We start from the raw sequence: 18,279 nt of genomic DNA, 5'->3' as shown, positions 1-18,279 counted from the left end.
CGACTGAGCCACCCAGGCGCCCCAAGGCACTCTAATTTTAATGATCCTTTGATACTGTGATGACATTTGATTAACAGAATAACTATTCTACAGTAAAAGTGAGCACATACAACTACCAACTCAGAATTTCATTCTGTATAAAATAGGAAAAATGGTTAAGGCTCTAATGAGGACATGGGGAAGGCCGGTCACAAAGCCTCCAAAAAAAATGCCCATCTTACAGTGTGTAAAGATACTGGCTGTTGGTGAAGTGTGAGAGAAGCAGAATCAGGGAATGTTTGCACCCTTGGATGACTGGCGGTACAGTACAGCGTATGTTCGAGTCACGTGATCAACACTCTTTCCATCAAAAGCAACATGATCTTGTCCTTTTCTGTGGTCTTTCCATTACCCTTACAGCTTTCATACAGAAGTGGTAAACAGTGTTCAACTGCTGAAGGCTATGAGAAGGGCACAAGAACCTCCCAGAAAGAGTACATGACCAAAACTAAGGACCTAACCTTGGCTGCTGCAGACAAGCTAGATCACCAGAAAAATCTTTCATAATGTTTCCATCAATAGCAAGTACAAACCTTGGAGCCACAATCAAGATTTACTTATAAGGCTGGAAAAAGGAGGTAAAAGCTTGTTAGCTTCACCTAAACCACAGTGAAATGTATTCAACACACACATAAGCTTTCTTCAACTTCTTTGTGTGGCAGCCTATAGGTTTTGAAACTGATAATGCTTTGTAAGAAACTTCAATGTTCGGAGACCAAGAAAAAAAAATCACTCAAGGGGAAAATATAACTAAAGAACATTTATTCATTTTTCACTAAGACTTTATCTTGAGCATGTAACTAAACTGTCACTACCCCCCTACCCCAACCTGAAGAAGGGTTAGTACAGTGAATGTTATAAAGCAGATATGAACAGTTTGAAGGACTGGAACCAAGATTAACTGACAAACAACTTCCATCTAAATTATCATAAAAATGTTTAAGTAAAAAAAAAAGGGAGGGGAAAGGGGCAATGGGGGTTTCAGATTGAACAAGATCCTCACATTTCATCTAATACATTCAATCCTAGCTAGAGTATACCAAAATGGAAACAGGATGACTATAACACAGAACTTCCACTACAGCACGCTGTACACACCTGTGTTCCAAGCCCACCCCCATCCCCCTACTGCTTCTAACTCAACTATTTCCCAGCCTGTTGGGCCTGCCGACGAAGGAGCACGTAGATCTTCTCTTTAATCCAGTCTTTGTTATAGGGCTGGTATGTCTGGGTATCAGCTCGGTAACTGAGGAACAGAAAGGCAGAAGCAAAGTTATAATGGTCAATTACTGTCGTTTTTAAAACCCTAAATTATAACTGCCCAATGATGGCACAGGTGTGCATGTTTATACATGAACTTAAAGAAAACATAAAAGAGCTGCTTACATTACTGAATTTTAAGCCATAGGAACTTTAGACCACCAAGTACAATCTTAGAGCAGAAAAAGAAACCAAGATCTAGAAATCTTAAGTTAAATGCTCAATGTGTTACACATCTACTTCTTGACAAAGTATGACTAGAAACCGTGTGTTCTATCTAGTTAACAACTTTTATGGTTTCTTTAGTAATTAAAATATAAAAACCAAACACTGGTACAAACTTGAGATTTGCTAAATTTATTTAGAATTAACTAAAAAATCTTTAAAAAACATGTTACTACAAAGATTTCCTCCCTGTAAAGTGTTAAGGGAAATCTTTTAACCTGTATTTCAAGATTTGCTTTTTTTTTGGATTTTATTTGAGAGAGCGAGTGAGCATGCTTGAGTGTGCGAGCAAGGGGAGGGGGCAGAGGGAGGAGAAGCAGACTCTCCACTGAGCACGGAGCCCAACGTGGGACTCGATGCCAGGACCCTGGGATCATGACCTGAGCTGAAGGCAGATGCTCAACTGACTGACCCACCCAGGTGCCCCAGGATTTGCTTCTTAAAATAAATCACGCTAGAGGCTGGTAGAGAATTAATGGAAGACATAAGCTTCAAAATGGCTCTAATCAGAAGAGGAGGGTCAGGAGAGTAAGTAAAGTAAGTAAGTAAAGTAAACCTGCGGCATTAGCAATGAGACTCCAGTGGGACTCCAGGCGTTCTGAGGCCAAGGTATCACCAAATAGCCAACCACTCAAGATATCTTTAGAAGACTCAAATAGTGACCTACCACTGAAATCTCATTGGTTAAGCAATAAAATCATTTTGGGGGTAAAAAACTAAGGCTAGAGTATAAAAAAGCAGACAATAAGTAACCAGAGATTGCACAAATAAAAATCACTTCAGTGTTTCAAAGCCATGTGCACCATGTGGTAGAAGCACTACATGGCATCCAAGAGAGATAAAGATACACTTTGCCTAAAAAAATAATAAAAAAACCCAACCTAAAAGATACTTTAGAAAAACAAAATTATCTAATTTATCAATTAGTACTTATCTGAATCAACTCACTTAATCCTTATTACAACCCTGCAGGTAGATACTAATTTTTTCTTAAGATTTTATTTATTTGTCAGAGACAGAGAATGCACAAGCTGGGCGGGCGGCAGGCAGAGGGAGAGGGAGAAGCAGGCTTCCTGCTGAGCAGGGAGCCCGATGAGGGGCTCGATCCCAGGACCCTGGGATCAGCTTAAAGACTGAGCCACCCAGGCGCCCTATTAGTGCCTCCTAATTAAATAAGGGTTAATCTAGTCTGCTTCAGAAATGGTTCAATAGTCTACAATATTTATATCAACACTGGAGAAGAACTAAAAAAATAACAATTTTTAAGAACTGTATCAGGGTGGGACAGACGCATTTAAGATTTATTTATTTGGGGCGGGGGAAGTGCATAAGGTCGGGGGGAGAAGCAGAAGGAGAGGAACAAGCAGCCTCCACACTAAGCACAGAGCTCAATGCAGGGCTCAATCCCAAGACCCTGAGATCATGACCTGAGACGAAATCAAGAGTCAGATGCTTAACTGACTAAGTCACCCAGGAGCCCCAACAAAACTTTCATATTGGGGGCGCCTGGGTAGCTCAGTCGGTTAAGCATCTGACTTCGGCTCAGGTCGTGATCTCAGGGTCCTGGGATTGAGTCCTATGTAGGGCTCCGTGCTCAGTGGGGTGTCTGCTTGACCCTTTCCCTCTGCCCCTCTCCCCCAGTCATGCTCTCACGTAGGCTCTCTCAAATAAAATCTTTAAAAACAAAAAAAAACCCTTAAAAAAAAAACAAAACCCAAAAAAACCTTTCTTCTTCTTCTTAATATATTTCATTAAAGACCAGACCTGGGGTACCTGGGTGGTTCCATTGTTAAGCGTCTCCCTTCAGCTCAGTTCATGATCCCAGGGTTCTGGGATTAAGTCCCGCATCAGGCTCCCTGCTCAGCGGGAAGCCTGCTTCCCCCTCTCCCACTCCCCCTGCTTGTGTTCCCTCTCTCACTGTCTCTCTCTTTCTGTCAAATAAATAAATAAAAAATCTTAAAAAATAAATAAAGACTAGACCTAAATCACTGGAATGTTTTGAGTTAGTTAAGTAAAACTCAAAATATTCCAACAAAATACAAGTTTTCACTTTGGTGAAACAGCAAGTCCTGGCCTGGCCCCAGTCATAATCCAGGAGTCACAGGAAGTGCCTGTGAGTAGGACGTATATATTTTTCAAAAACATATTTACTTCTATGACAGTATCTGCCATGTAAGATTCAAGCACCTGATTACTGAAGATCATCTCATTATAAGGTACTCTCATTTTCCTTTGTCATGAAAACAGAATCATCTTAGTTTTAACCCAAAGCCAACTGCTTTAGGACAAAGACTTTGAGGGGGAAAAAACCTAAAAAACAAAACAAAAAACACCCCCCCCTCCCCAAACGACTTTGGTTTAAGAAACCAAGATCAGGACTTTGAACTTCTCAGCATTCTCTCTGCATACTAACTTCCATCAATTAGCAAAATTCTCAAGCTTTTCCTGTGCCATTAGCTTTATGTTGCCAAATTAATTTATGAGCCATATGTAGATGAAATATTACTATATAGTAGTCAAAATGCAAAGATCAGTGTGAGGCATACAGTGAGCTCAGAATACCATAAATCACCTCAAACAGCTGGATATACAACAGAAAAATACACCTTAAGAGATATGGTGGCTAATACTTACACAAGGCAACTGAGGTCTGCCAGATCGTCAATAAAATCAAACAACTGACTGATATCATATGTGATAGAGGGGCTGTTGGGATTCATTCTCTTCAGATGTTCTTCATACATTTTACAAACACCTAAGAGAGGAGAAAAACCAAGATCTTACAATTGTATAAACTTTAGATATGGATAGCATATATATAACATATATATAGCAATACCATAGTATTTTAACTTTTTTTAAGGATTTAATTTTTTAAAGTAATCTCTACACCCAACGTGGGGCTTGAGCCTACAACCCTGAGATTGAGAGTCACATGCTCCACTGACTGAGCCAGTCAGGCACCCCCTTAATATTTATTTTTATAAAGTTGGGCTGGGAAAAGAAAAGTAAGTTGGTCACTTTTGTTTTAACGTTTGTCACTAGCAAATTTCTTTTAATTTTATATATTCACCAGAATGTTAAGTATTTTATGCCTTAAAAATAAAATAAAATGATTACTTCAAGCCACTAGGTCTAAAAGAACTTTAAAGACTTGGCATATGAGAGTTCAAACAAGTGATGACAGTGTGAGTCTTATCAGGTTTTTCAATAAACAATATTCCTAAAGCCTCAGAATGAAGAAAAACACCGCATTTGGGAATGATGGATGACAAATAGAGGCCTTTCTATCCTGCTTTCAAATTCTGATACAATGCAAAAAACAAACAAAAACAAAACTGGCACCGAGGAAGAGATTGTCATGAGTACTTTAAAAGACTGGACTCTGGATTCAGAGACTTGAATTCTAGTTCTGTCCTTTACTAACGACTCCAACCCCAGAACTACTTGTCAAATGGTGAGAACAACAATATTCTCGATGGAGCTATGGTGAAGGTTATGCAAAATGATGCATGTAAGAGCATGTAGGTACTCAAATATAAGTCATACAAAGACAATGAACAAAATCACTGAGAGCAAGCACACATTAACATAATCATCTAAAGAGCACATTTAATTTTTATTCAGTGACATACTCCTGTTGTTCCCACACAATGGAAACATAATCTTTTCTGTCCATTCCCACTATCAAATGCTTTTAATACCACTATGATGAATGAACAAGCAAATAAATGTCATCTGGGAAAACATGTCCTATCCTCTACACTCAGGTCCTTCATGTATCTCTAAATTGACTTCGTAAATCTCCCAATAGGAAAAAAAAAACCCAAAAAACCACTAAGTAATATTCAACGACAGATCTATGAAAAGCTCTCTGAGTTAGGGTTTTTGACTGATACTGGTACACCACACCATGATCACACAGTACCACTCATGAGTTACTGAACCGAAAGGTCAAAGTAGAAAGGAAATAAAAACCAGGAAAATGAATTCACCATGTATCTCAGAAAGGCACTGACCCATTGCTACCATATTTAATGGTGAAAGACTAGATACTTTCCCACTCAGATTAGAAAGAACACTAGCATATCTACTCTGTCATTTGTAGTCAACATTGTACTGGAGGTTCTGGCCAGGGTGACTTGACAAGAAAAAGAAACAGCAGGCATTCAGATTGGAAAAAAAGAAGTGTAACTTCTCTCTTCACAGAGGACACGATCTTGTATACACAACATCCTAAGGAAACCACACACACACACGTGTGCACACGCGCAAAACCATTAGAACTAAAAAACGAATACAGCAGAACTGCAGGATATGAGCTAATATACAAAATTCAACTGTATTTCTATACCCCAACAATAAACGATCTGAAATTAAGAAAACAACTCCATGTACAACAGCATCAAAAAATAAAATTCTTAGGAATAAATTTAATAATAAAAAGCACAGAATGTACATTGAAAGCTACAAAATGTCACTTAAAGATTTAAATAAATGGAAGATCTCATGTTCATGGATCAGGAGACTTAATATTAAGATGGTAATGCTCCCCAGGGACACCCAAATGGCTCAGTCAGTTAAGCATCCAACTCTTGATTTCAGCTTAGGTCATATCTCAGAGTCCTGAGATCTGAGCCCCTCATCAGGCTCCCCCTGCTCATGCCTTCTCTCAAATAAATATTTAAAAAAAAAAAAAAAGATGGTAATGACCCCCAAAATGATCTATAAATTCAATGTAATCCCTATCAAAATCCAACCTAGTTTTGCAGAAATTGACAAGCTGATCTTAAATTTGATATGAAAATACAAGAGGCCCAGGATAACCCAAAAGATCTAGAAAAAGAACAAAGCTGGGAAGACTCACACTTACCAATTCCAAAACTTACTATGAAACTACACTAACAATGACAGTATGGTACTGCTTATACATAAGTATGGGCATACAGATCAATGGAATAGAAAAGAGGTCCACAAATAAACCCTCACATTTATGGTCAATTGTTTTTTGACCAGGATACAAAGACAAAACTTGATAAAGAAAGAACAGTCTTTTCAACAAATGGTGGTAGGACAACTGGAGACTCACATGCAAAAGAATAAAGTTGGGCCCACACTTCACATCATAAATGGCCCAGAGACCTAAATGTAAGAGCCCAAACTATAACACACTTGGAAGAAAATACAGGCACAGATTTTCATGACTTTGAACAAGGCGATGGAATCTCAGATATGGCACCAAAACCATGAGAGGAAAAAAATAAATTGGAGTTCATCAAAATTTAAAACTTTTGTGCTTCAAAGGGCACTATCAAGAAAGTGAAAAGATAAGCCACAGACTGGGAGAAAATCTTTGCAAAACATATATCTTGATAAAGGACTAGCATCCAAAAAAAGAACTCCTAAAACTCAATAATTAAAAAAAGTAAACACCCGGGTGCCTGGGTGGCTCAGTTGGTTAAGCGACTGCCTTCAGTTCAGGTCGTGATCCTGGAGTCCTGGGATCGAGTCCCGAATCGGACTCCCTGCTCCGCGGGGAGTCTGCTTCTCCCTCTGACCCTCCCCCCTCTTGTGCTCTTTCTGTCTCATTCTTTCTCTCTCAAATAAATAAATAAAATCTTTAAAAAAAAAAGTAAACACCTCAATTAAAAAGTAGGCAAGGGATCTGAAAAGATACCTCACCAAGGAAGATATACAGATGGCAAATAAGCATGATGCAAAAAAAACTACAAATTAAAACAAGATATCGCCATATACCTATTAGGATGACAGAAATCCAAAACACTGACAGCACCAAATGCTGCGAAGGATGTGGAGCAAGAGGAATTCTCATTCATTGCTGGTGAGAATGCAAAATGGTGCAGCGACATCTCAAGATAGTTTGTCAGCTTTGTACAAAGCTAAACACAATCTTACCATATGATGCAACAATCACATTCCTTAGTTTACCCCAAGGGGTTGAAAACTTAGGTACACACAGAAACCTGCACTCGAATGTTTGCAGCAGCTGTATCATAACTGCCAATACCCGGAAGCAATTATGATGTCCTTCAGTAGGTGAATGGAAAACCAAACTGTGGTATACCCAAATGACAGATTATTCAGCAATAAAAAGAAATGAGCTATTAGGCCATGAAAAGGTACTGAAGAATCTTAAAAGCACACTCTTTGGGGGCGCCTGGGTGGCTCAATTCATTAAACGTCTGACTTGGGCTCAGATAAGGATCTCAGGGTCGGTCCTGGGATCCCTGCTCAGCGGGGAGTCTGCTTGTCTCTCTCCCTCTGCCCCTCCCCCTGCTTGTATGCTAACAAATAAATAAGTAAAATCTTTAAAAACAAACAAAAAACCCCACTGTTCTGTGAAAAAGCCAACCTGAAAAAGCTATATACTGTATAATTTCAATTACCTGACATTTTGAAAAAGGTGATGCTATGGAGACATTAAAACGGTAAGTGGTTGCCAGAGGTTTGGAGGGAGGAACAGGTGAAGCACTAGATTTTTAGGGCAGTAAATGGTAGATACCTGTCGCTACATAAGCCCAAACCCATAAAATGTCCAAAGCAAAGACTGAACACTAATGTAAACTATGGCCTTTAGTCAATAATGTATCAGTACTAGTTCTACAATGGTAACTAATGTATCACACTAATACAGGATGTTAAGTAGAAGGGGAAACTGGAAGGAGAGGGTAGAGAAGAAGGGGTGTGATAGAATTCTCTGTACTTGTTAGTCAATTTTCCTGTAAACCTACAACTACTCTAAAAAAACTAAATCTATTAATTTAAAAAGACATGGAAGAACCTCAAATGCATACTGCTGAGTGAAACCAGCCAGTCTGAAAGGGCGACATATGGTAATGATTCCAACTCTATATGACATTTTGGAAAAGGCAAACTATGGAGGGGACAGTAAGACCAATAGTTGTCAGGAGGCAAAGGGTGAAGTGGGGAGGAGGAATGACAGGTGGAGCACAGGAATTTTTAGGTAAGTGAAAATTGTTCTGTATGATACTGTACCAGTGGATATATGATGTTATGCATTTGGTAAAACCCACAGAACTGTACAACACGAAGAATGAGCTTTAGGTTAATAATAACAGACTTCAGTTAATAGTAGACTTTAGTTAATAATAATGTATCAATGTATCAATACTGGGTTCATTGGGGTGCCTGGGTGGCTCAGTTGGTTAAGCATCTGTCTTTGGCTCAGGTCATGATCTCAGGGTCCTGGGATCAAGCCCTGTGTCCAGCTCCCTCCTCAGCAAGTAGTCCGCTTCTCCCTCTGCCTCCCCTCCGCCCACCCCCCCCCCCCGCCCCCGGCTTGTGCTTATGTGCACTCTCTCTCTCAAATAATTCTTAAAAAAAAAATTGGGTTCATCAGCTACAAACGTACCACACCAATGTAAGGTGTTATTAATGGGGGAAACTGTGGAGGTGGGGAAAGGGAGTACAAGGGAACCTTAAACTGCTCTAGAAATAAAGTGTATTAATTAAAAAGAAAAAGTTAGGCTTCACTAAAATCAGCAGAGGTTGGCAGAGTACCTGCAGAATCAAAGACCAAACATAATAATACAGATAAGGCACTAACGTGCCAAGGCAGCACGTGCACAAAGTCTACCATAATGGTCAGCAGAGGAAGGGTCCTGAAATGAGGGAAGAACAAGAGCTGCTCTTCTTTTAAAATTAAAGAGAATCTGCAATCAGGAAGGCATGGTGCCAACTTAACCTAGATGTCTCTAGTTATTACTAGTTTCTTCCCACAGATCTACCCACTGTTGGCTTTACAAGGACAGATTTTAAGGCTAACCCAATTAGCTTTGGATAATCAACAAATTGAGAGACATGCCCAGCAGCAAAAACAGTGAATATAAAATCTTTATAGAAAGAAGTGAAGAATGGACAATTTGCTAAAAAGGGTACAGAATGTGCACAACTGGTTTACTTGATATAATGATTAAATGTAAGGATGAATCCAATTTGTGATGATCCAATCTATGTGCTCTCATCTAATGGTTTACTGAGTAAAGAAACATTAAGGGCTAATAGTTTCCTTCAGGGTGGTGTCAGCTTACCAAATGCATAATAAATTATACTTATTTGGTTCAATTTGCCTTTATTCTCTGAGCTAACTTTTATTTTCTAACACTCTGATGGAATGTAACCAAACCTCAACAGCTTTTAATGTTTATTTGTTCAATGAGCAGACTAATAGGTTCTGAAGGTATCCCTAGAGCCTGTCTTAACAACTCTATAGTGCTTGAGTTTAACCAGAATACATAAGGAATAACTGTTAAGATATTTACGTATCACAACAAATACTGGAGTATCAACATAACAAAGGGAGGCTTCAGAAAGTCATTCATTGTAATCATGAGCTGGAAAAAAAAATATCTGCAGCAGAAAGATAATATATATAATCAATGTTTCAATATTCAACAAATATGGTCCTTAATATCCTCCTTCCCTGTTCAAATTAATAATTCAAGAAATCTGGAGGAAAAACAAGTCCAGTTCCTAAATGAGACATGTTCTAATAGTGAAGGTTGGGAAAACAAAAATAAAAACTTGATTAGTGTTTAAACTCACCTTCCATGCATTCATTCACAGATTCATAGTCAGCATAAGTTCTGCCTTCTGGCCTCTTGGTAGGCTGTACCAGCAAAATGGTGTGAGACTGCAGGGGGAAAAGTGATTTCAACGTAAGTTTCTAACTCATATTTGAGAAATTCATAGTATGATATAAAATCCCCAGTCATGACACAATGATTGGTTATTAAAACACTATTAGGGTGCTTGTCCTACATTTAAGCCTTTGTGTAAGCGTGGTGTCAGAAGGTGGACTGATAGCTTCTCTGTAAGGACTCCCAGTCCTTTTTTTTTAAGATTTTATTTATTTACTTGAGAGAGAGAGGGCACGAGCGAGAGCACAAGCAGGGGGAGCAGTACAGGGAGAGGGAGAAGCAGACTCCCCACTGAGCAGGGAGCCCGACATGGGGCTCGATCTCATGACCTAAGCCGAAGACAGCCACCCAACCAAACGAGCCACCCAGGCACCCCAGGTCTCCCAGTCCTTAAGGGCTGTTTTCTCCAACTGTTGTACTTACTGCCTGTAAGCAATCAGCATAAGCTACCTTGTACTGTTTTTTTTTTTCTTTCCTTTCTCCCCAACTAGATCATACTATATTTTGTGAGGAACATAAGTATGTGTGTAGATGTGACTCCACAGTTGTGCTAAGGTTGGAAAAAACATAAATCGGATCCAGTGCTTACAGTCATTAATAGTGTTTCCCTTTTTCTCCTTTTATCAGTCTACATCTGAGTTTTTATCAAGGGACTTAATAGGGCTGGAGATAGAAAGTGACCAGTGGAGACAGAAAACCTAAGTGGGTTTATGAGAGCACAAGCAGAGGGAGAGGGAGAGGGAGAAGCAGACTCCCCACTGAGCAGGGAGTCCGACGTGGGGCTCGATCTCATGACCTAAGCCGAAGACAGCCACCCAACCAACTGAGCCACCCAGGTGCCCCAGGTCTCCCAGTCCTTAAGGGCTGTTTTCTCCAACTGTTGTACTTACTGCCTGTAAGCATTCAGCATAAGCGACCTTGTACTGTTTTTTTCTTTCCTATCTTTCTCCCCAACTAGATCATAAACCCACTTAGGTTTTCTATCTCCACGTTCACTTTCTATCTCTAGCCCTATTAAGTCCCTTAATAAAAACTCAGATGTAGACTGATAAAAGGAGAAAAAGAGAAACACCATTAATGACTGTAAGCACTGGATCTGATTTATGTTTTTTCCAACGTGAAGGCAGAAGATAAATGGGCAGTATAAAATTAATATATAGTTAACATTACCCTAGAAAAACCATTAAGCTATTCACCCAGTAGATGACTCACCTTAAGAGGCTATACTATCTCAAAATCACGTATTTTTAAACACTAGAATCACACGAAATAGATGATCAACTGTGACAACTGTGAATATGCCTGAAGAACAGCAGATAGACTTAACATCTTCCACCTCATCATGCTCAGTAGGGGGCATGTTTTTGTTAGTGGGTCTATTTCAGTTTCTCAATCTCTGTACTTTTACAATTTGGGCTTGAAGGGTCCTCCTTATAGAGGTAGTCCTGTGCACTGTAGGATGTTTAGAAGCATCCCTGGCCTATTCCCACTAAATACCAGTAGCACTTGAACCCCCTGCCTCCTCCTAGGCAAAACTGTGACAACCAAAAATGTCTCCAAACTATTGGTCCTATCGAAATTATGGCCCCTTCAATCTTTTGCCAAGTGTGTAAAGTCAATTAATTAAATGCCAAGTATGATGCAACCTCACTGTACACCCAGTCTTCAAACTATTCACATTCTTCTCTTTTACTGTACTATTATTTTGGGGTCCAAAAAATCCTTTACGACAGGTCCCCCAAACTGTTTTGAAATGATCAGAATTTTCAACCATCAAGATATTGGAACTGAATGTTGAGGCCTAGAGTTTCTGAATAAGCACCAAAAAAACCCCGTACTCTGAACACTATATAAAAAGCAAAGAAATTGCTCATATTCCTCCCTCCCCATCAAGAACTAACTCATTCTGATGAAAAGTTTGAGAGGATTTGAGATAAAAATAGACGCTGGTGACAAGAGATGAAAGGTAATTGGCTTTTGTTAAATAAGCATTATAAACCAGAGAAAGCATTTTATTAGATTATTTGTTATACAGAAATTTTTTCTAAGTCACTTCCTCAAAAAAAAAAAAAAGTTTCGATGGGTCAGATGTTGAGAAGAAAATAATTTTATAGAAACCACACTAGCATTCCTGCAGTAGGGCTCGCTCTGTATATTAGTCACACCAGTTGCTACTATATTAATTTTGTTCTCATTCTAATGCAAATTAAGGGACTAATTTACTTAAGAGAGTAAAGATATGGAAATGGCTATTCAGTATGCTACTGTTTATATCTAGTCTTAGAATGAACTTCTGACAAAGCTCACTATTTTCAATACTTACTACCCAAAGATTAGGATTAAAAACTAAGAACAAAAAATGACTAAATTTACAAATCTGTAATTGAAACGAGTATTATTTTTAAGTGGCAGTGCTTTCCTATTAACATTTTAAGATCATAAAACCTCCCAAATCAGTTTTGATCACCTTCTTCTTACTGGAGCTATTTTCGAGGCTGTTTGGTTTTATTAAAAAACAAATATATATGCAAAATATAAGTACATATAGACAAATACATATATACTTAAATTTCTCACAACAGAAAAAAAATTGCAAAATCTAAATCAGGAAAAGATATGCAGAATTACCTTAATAAAATTCTTATTCTCTCTGATTACCAGGCACAAGTCAATCACTTTAATAGTTAATCCTGACTTACTTTTTATAAGTCTCACACACGAATTCTAAGAATCATTCTGCTACAGAACAATACATATGATTTGCACATTAGCTTCAAATGCTTCTCCCAAACTACCAAAACAAAACAAAACACCAAACAACCCACACCTAAAGCTTTTATCTTTAATAAAGCAAAGGTATTTAAGACTATTGAACCAATAACTGTTTTACAGACAAATTCTAATTTTTAATGCTACTTGGACTGAGAAGGAATTATCACTGATATCTGCCCAACAAGAATGGGTTAATTGCTGTCACTTCCTCAGATTTTAATCTAAGCATTATAACACAATACCAAATAGGGACATAAAAGGCAAAGAAGGAAACTAAGAGATCAAAGACTTGTCCAAGGTCACATTGCTAGTTATGACAAAACAAGAACTGGAAACCCAGTCTTCTAATCCTAGTCCTCTCTGGGAAACCATGTTGGGTCAAACATTGAAACATTTCAATTCAGAAAAGTACAACCTCAAAAAGTTCCTTCCCAACAACAGCTGCATAACTTGTTAACAGTAACTGCGGCAATCAGAAAACGAAAGCTGAAGTGTGGAAGTAACCATGATTCCTCATAATCCCTGTGGAGCATCTCCTTTTTGGTGGAATAAAATAAAAAATACAAACAAAATACCCAGTCACTCCACTACCACCCCGATCAGATTCTAAGGAACCCTCAGCTGAGCCTATCTTTTCAGCTTTCAGTCCCAAGGGAATGAGTACGAACAGGATTGAGAGCTGGGAGAAACGCCAAATCAGGCATCTGGAGTCTTGGAAAAGAGAAAAAACGTTGTATGTATATTTAAAGACAGAGCACAGCAAAACAAAAGAGAATAGTTGAGAAAGCGCACTACAAAGCGAAGACGACCCCTCCCGGCCCACACGCTGGGTGCAGTACACTGAATCTGTCAGCTTTGGTAACAGGTTTGTCAGACACCCCTCGGCCATTGTTCCTACATTGGGCCAGAGAGTCTGGAAGGAAAAAGCAGCATCCCCACGCCTGCCTCTACCAAGCTGCAACTGGGAGAAAGCGCATCCTCCACACCGCACGCCTCGCCGGAGCCCGCAGGCGGGCGCGCAAACGTAGGGCGGACCCGGGCGCCGGGGCCTAGTGCCAGGCCAAGCGTCTCCGCGGCGGGAAGGGGAAGGGTCCAGCCACAAGCTGGTGGGCCGGGAAGCTGCACGCTCGCGCTGGATGGGGTGGGGAAAAGATGTACAGGGCTGGGACCGCCCCGGAGGCTGGGGGACCGGGGAGCCGCTGAGGCCTTTCTCACCATCGCGCCAAACTCTCTCGCTGCAGCCGCTGCCGACACCGCCGCCGCACACGAGCTTAGCCGCAACGCCGCCAACAGCCAATCCCCGCGAGAGGAGCCGCCGGAAGTCGTCAGAAACGCACCGCGAAAGAGCCTTTTGGACCATAGAGGCGCGCACATTTCCGGCAGCTAGAGCGGATACTGACTCTGTCTCCCCCATCTTGGATAAGGGCGATGACATACAAAGGGAATGGCTGCGGAACTTAAAAAGTACCATTTCTTCTCAAAACACTGTCTTCCTTACTCTCGTTATTAGACGTGCGGCTAGAGTGAACAAAGATATAGACTCTGACACCAGACATCTTTCATTAGCCCTACTCAAAAATGGCGGTAGCATAAGACTCCCGGGCCATAGGTCGGTTGTAACCCGGAGGTATTCTTCTAAAGGAGGGGGCGGTGAAGCAATCCGGAAGTGGATGTAATGAAGAGGTGCCACTTGGCGGCCATGGCAGCTGTAGTATCGGTGGCTCCGGGTCAAGGCCCAGCGGAGTGGAGTAATATGGGCAGCATCGGGTATAGGGCAGAGACAGCTTCATATCAGCTTCGCTGCTGAACCCCTGAGCCCATCGTTAGAGACCTGCAGGACTCTTTCCCCATTCTAGACTCGGAGAGTTGGCTGGCACTGGTGGGCTGGTCCCAGGCTGGGGGGGACTGCCCCAGGGACATAGGGGCGCCGAGAGAAAGAACAAGTTTGCTTGGGTTTTCCTCCTTTTCCTGCTGCCCCCTGGGACGTTGTCTGTGGAGGGAGTGGGCCCATTGTGCCACCATTCCGACCATTGAAGAAATCGCTCTTTCGCATACCTTTAACTGTTAACCGTAGGGAATCCAGTGACTGGCATCTGAAAACGCAGGGTCCGGGACCTGAGATTGCTGGAAGTTCTGTCTGGTGCTAATATCAGGAAAAAGGGGCTGTTTCCAGGTGCGTTCCAGAGAAGGGTTTCGTGAACACATCTGCTGGTGGGGAGGACGAAAGAACTGGAAAGTCCGCTTGTTCTCTTGGGAACACCACACGCGTTTAAGAACCTAAGGATCCTTTGAAGCCGCTGAAAATTTGTAGTCTGCTGGCGGTGGGTAAATAAAGGAGGACAGAATGGATGATTTCATCTCCATTAGTCTGTTGTCTCTGGCTATGTTGGTGGGATGTTACGTGGCTGGAATCGTTCCCTTGGCTGTTAATTTCTCTGAGGTAAGAAATTCTCAATTTTCTGTCAGCTGTCAGGATGGCTGCTAGGAAGTAGTGACAGTTGTAAAGGGAAGCTGCTTCCCCAATTAATCTCAGAGCAAAGGTCTTACTAAGGAGGGCTATCTTAAAAAGATGTATAGCATTTCATAATAGAAACGAACCTCTTTTTAAGCACTAGAGTCCTTAATTTGGGGTGGGTGGATCCACCCAAGATCCTGGGGTACTCTGAACCTTGTGAAATGGCACACAAAAATTTAGGGCTCTGTGCTTTTTCCTGGAAAGAGAAACCATAACATTCTTTTGATTCCCAGAGGTTCCAAGGAATCGAGGTTCCAGATTGCTATCAAGAAACATAAATGGAGAGGGGCGCCTGGGTGGCTCAGTTGGTTAAGCGACTGCCTTTGGCTCAGGTCATGATCCTGGAGTCCCGGGATCGAGTCGCGTCGGGCTCCCTGCTCGGCGGGGAGCCTGCTTCTCCCTCTGACCCTCCCCCCTCTCATGTGCTCTCTCTCTCTCATTCTCTCTCTCAAATAAATAAATAAAATCTTTAAAAAAAAAAAAAGAAACATAAATGGAGAATATTATTTGTCAATATGCATAGAAATCAGGATAACTCCTCTTTTTGAGAAAATGAAGCATAGTTTTTTGGGGGGGAAAGGTAGTTTTTTGGATTAGAATCCAAAAAAGTTTTCTGGTGATTTGAATTTTTTGTATTAGAATGAAGATAAGAGAAAAACTAAATTAAATTGTTCTTAACTCACATTTTCTTTTAAAGAAAGAGGGCATTGGAATGGATATTTGAAGTTGTTTCACATCTTTGCTTAGAAGTGAATTTTTTGTTAATATGTTTTGACATTTGGTTAATTTGTTCATTTGTTATTACTTGAACAAACATTAGTGGAAGAAAGATGAAAGCATTGTTCAGTGAAAATGCAGGTAAGTTCTTCATAAAGAGTTCACAGCATGCACAGTGCTCAAAAGATTTAGGGAGAAAAACTACTACATTTGGAGGGAACAGGATTTCATGAGTATCTTGGGGTTCAGCAGTAAAATAGGCCCAGTTTCACCGCCAGTCCTGAAATAGCTTCATGAAAGAGCAAACTGGTAGTCATACCAAAACTAGCCCACAGACTTACTTTGTTAGATAGCAGAGTATTTTTATTATTGTTATTGATTTTTGTCTGTATTTTCTCAAGGCAACAGTTGGCTAGAGCTGACTAGCCGTAGATTGTCACAGTCCTCCTTGACTGTGAAGCCTACCTCACTTACTTGGGCCACCTGTCCAGTACTTTGTGAGCCTGCTCCTCCAACTATCTGGTAAATGACCACTTCTTGTTTTTGTTTAATTTCCATTCCATTGCAGACCAATATATTTATAAAAATTAAATACTAAGAAAATGAAATGGAAAAAAAGACATATAAAATATAAGCCCAAATGTAGTGTTATTATATTCAATAGACATACTCCTCTATGTCTGTTACTCCTATAATTGTAAGGCTTTGTCTCATTTTCATACTTTCTTTGTTGCAGACCAGTTTGGATTATAATGCCACATTCTTCATGTGTTAAAATAGTATGGACCCATAGGTATGCAGATGAAAGTAATGCTGCTCTTTCTTCAGTAAAGAATTTAAGATATTAGTAATGCACTAATTTCCCAGGAACTATCTGGGACAGGTAGTATAGTTCAAAATCAGTGTCACTATTTGAGGCAAGCTATTTAACATCCAAATCTCTTCTATTAAATGATCTTATAGGATTGTTGTGAGGATGTAATGAATTAATATGAGCGCAAGACTGTATTCTAGAACATAATAAGAACTTTAGAAAATGTTGAGGATTGTTCTTAATGATTATGAAAACTTCTTTAAGGTTTTCATTTTTAGAACTTTGTTCAAAATTATAATTTTTAAGCCTTTATTTGGAACAGACTTCTAATAATGGGTAAACTCCTCCATCTCCCTCTCCAGTTACTGGAAGCTTCTCAGCAATTTGTTTTGGATCTGAAAGGTCTAGTTTGGTGGTTGGCATTCCTATTCACCATGAGTGTTCCATTTGGAACAGCCTTCTCCTTTAGTCTCCCTGCCTTGTAGTATTTTTCTTAGTATTTTCTTAGTATTTCTTAGTATTCTTTCTTTTCATTAATTTTCATTTTAAGTCTTGTTTTGTTTTTCATGTGTTAAAAAGTTTTGTGTCTAACTGTAATAACTGACTCATTCAATAATAGATATCTTTGGGGCTTTGAGTTACCAACAAATCAAACATTTGTGTCTTTTGTTCAGCCAGTATGCTCTTCTCCTACAATTGGTTCTTTTTGAAATAGATGTGACAAAGTTGCATTTTTCAGGGCTTTTGCGTTGTCTGGTATGTTAACGTTTTATTCTCTTCAGATAATGCAATAGATATTAATGTTATGTCTGTTTGGAATTTCATTTCTAAAATAAAACATTTTATACTTTGCATTCTAATTTACCCGTGTCTGGAAAGCAATCAGTAATTTTGCCTTTCCTCAGATTATTGTCTTATAAGGTTATTGTTTCATAAGTATCTTTGCTTGATAAAAGTATTTGGATCAAATAAAATCTAGATAAAATCTGATTGAATATTTTCCTGAAAAACTTTCTTTTCCCTAGGATATTCTATGGATAAGTGTTATTGAAATTTATCTGCTTAATAATATTAATAATAGGTAACTTACTGAGCTCCTTCTGTGTAGTGCCAGGCACTGATGGCGCATTGTCTTATTAAATCAGGAGGAGACTGTGAGATAGATACTGTTAAACCTCACTTTTCAGATGTGCACACTCCAGCTCAGAGAGTATGGTAGACACTGGTAGAGATGGGATTTGAAACTAAGTCAGTTT

At 39.8% G+C, this 18,279-nt stretch overlaps 2 protein-coding genes across 3 annotated transcripts in view; one reads left to right on the top strand and one right to left on the bottom strand.

The window, feature by feature from the left end:
* Positions 1-779: 779 nt before the first annotated feature.
* Positions 780-14,366, bottom strand: ERH (ERH mRNA splicing and mitosis factor). Its single transcript, XM_006750419.3, has 4 exons — positions 14,193-14,366; positions 10,111-10,198; positions 4,159-4,279; positions 780-1,285 (listed from the first exon to the last, which is right to left on the bottom strand). The coding sequence occupies exons 1-4, from the start codon at positions 14,349-14,351 to the stop codon at positions 1,183-1,185; spliced, it is 471 nt and encodes a 156-aa protein (XP_006750482.2). The 5' UTR covers positions 14,352-14,366; the 3' UTR covers positions 780-1,182.
* A 265-nt stretch (positions 14,367-14,631) lies between these two features.
* SLC39A9 (solute carrier family 39 member 9) overlaps positions 14,632-18,279 on the top strand; it is a 53,842-nt gene continuing 50,194 nt past the window's right edge. The window contains exon 1 of one of the 2 annotated variants that reach the window (XM_081830350.1): positions 14,632-15,417. In XM_081830350.1, coding sequence (XP_081686476.1) covers positions 15,322-15,417 — 96 coding nt within the window. In that variant the 5' untranslated portion in view covers positions 14,632-15,321. The remainder of the gene's footprint in view (positions 15,418-18,279) is intronic. The other variant, XM_081830351.1, reaches the window with a different exon arrangement.

The sequence above is a fragment of the Leptonychotes weddellii genome, chromosome 9 (assembly GCF_054177405.1).
Source record: "Leptonychotes weddellii isolate Sample4059 chromosome 9, ASM5417740v2, whole genome shotgun sequence".
NCBI classification, from domain to species: domain Eukaryota; kingdom Metazoa; phylum Chordata; class Mammalia; order Carnivora; family Phocidae; genus Leptonychotes; species Leptonychotes weddellii.
The sequence above is the reverse complement of the archived record's forward strand: the minus strand, read 5'-3'. Positions and strand labels throughout refer to the sequence as shown.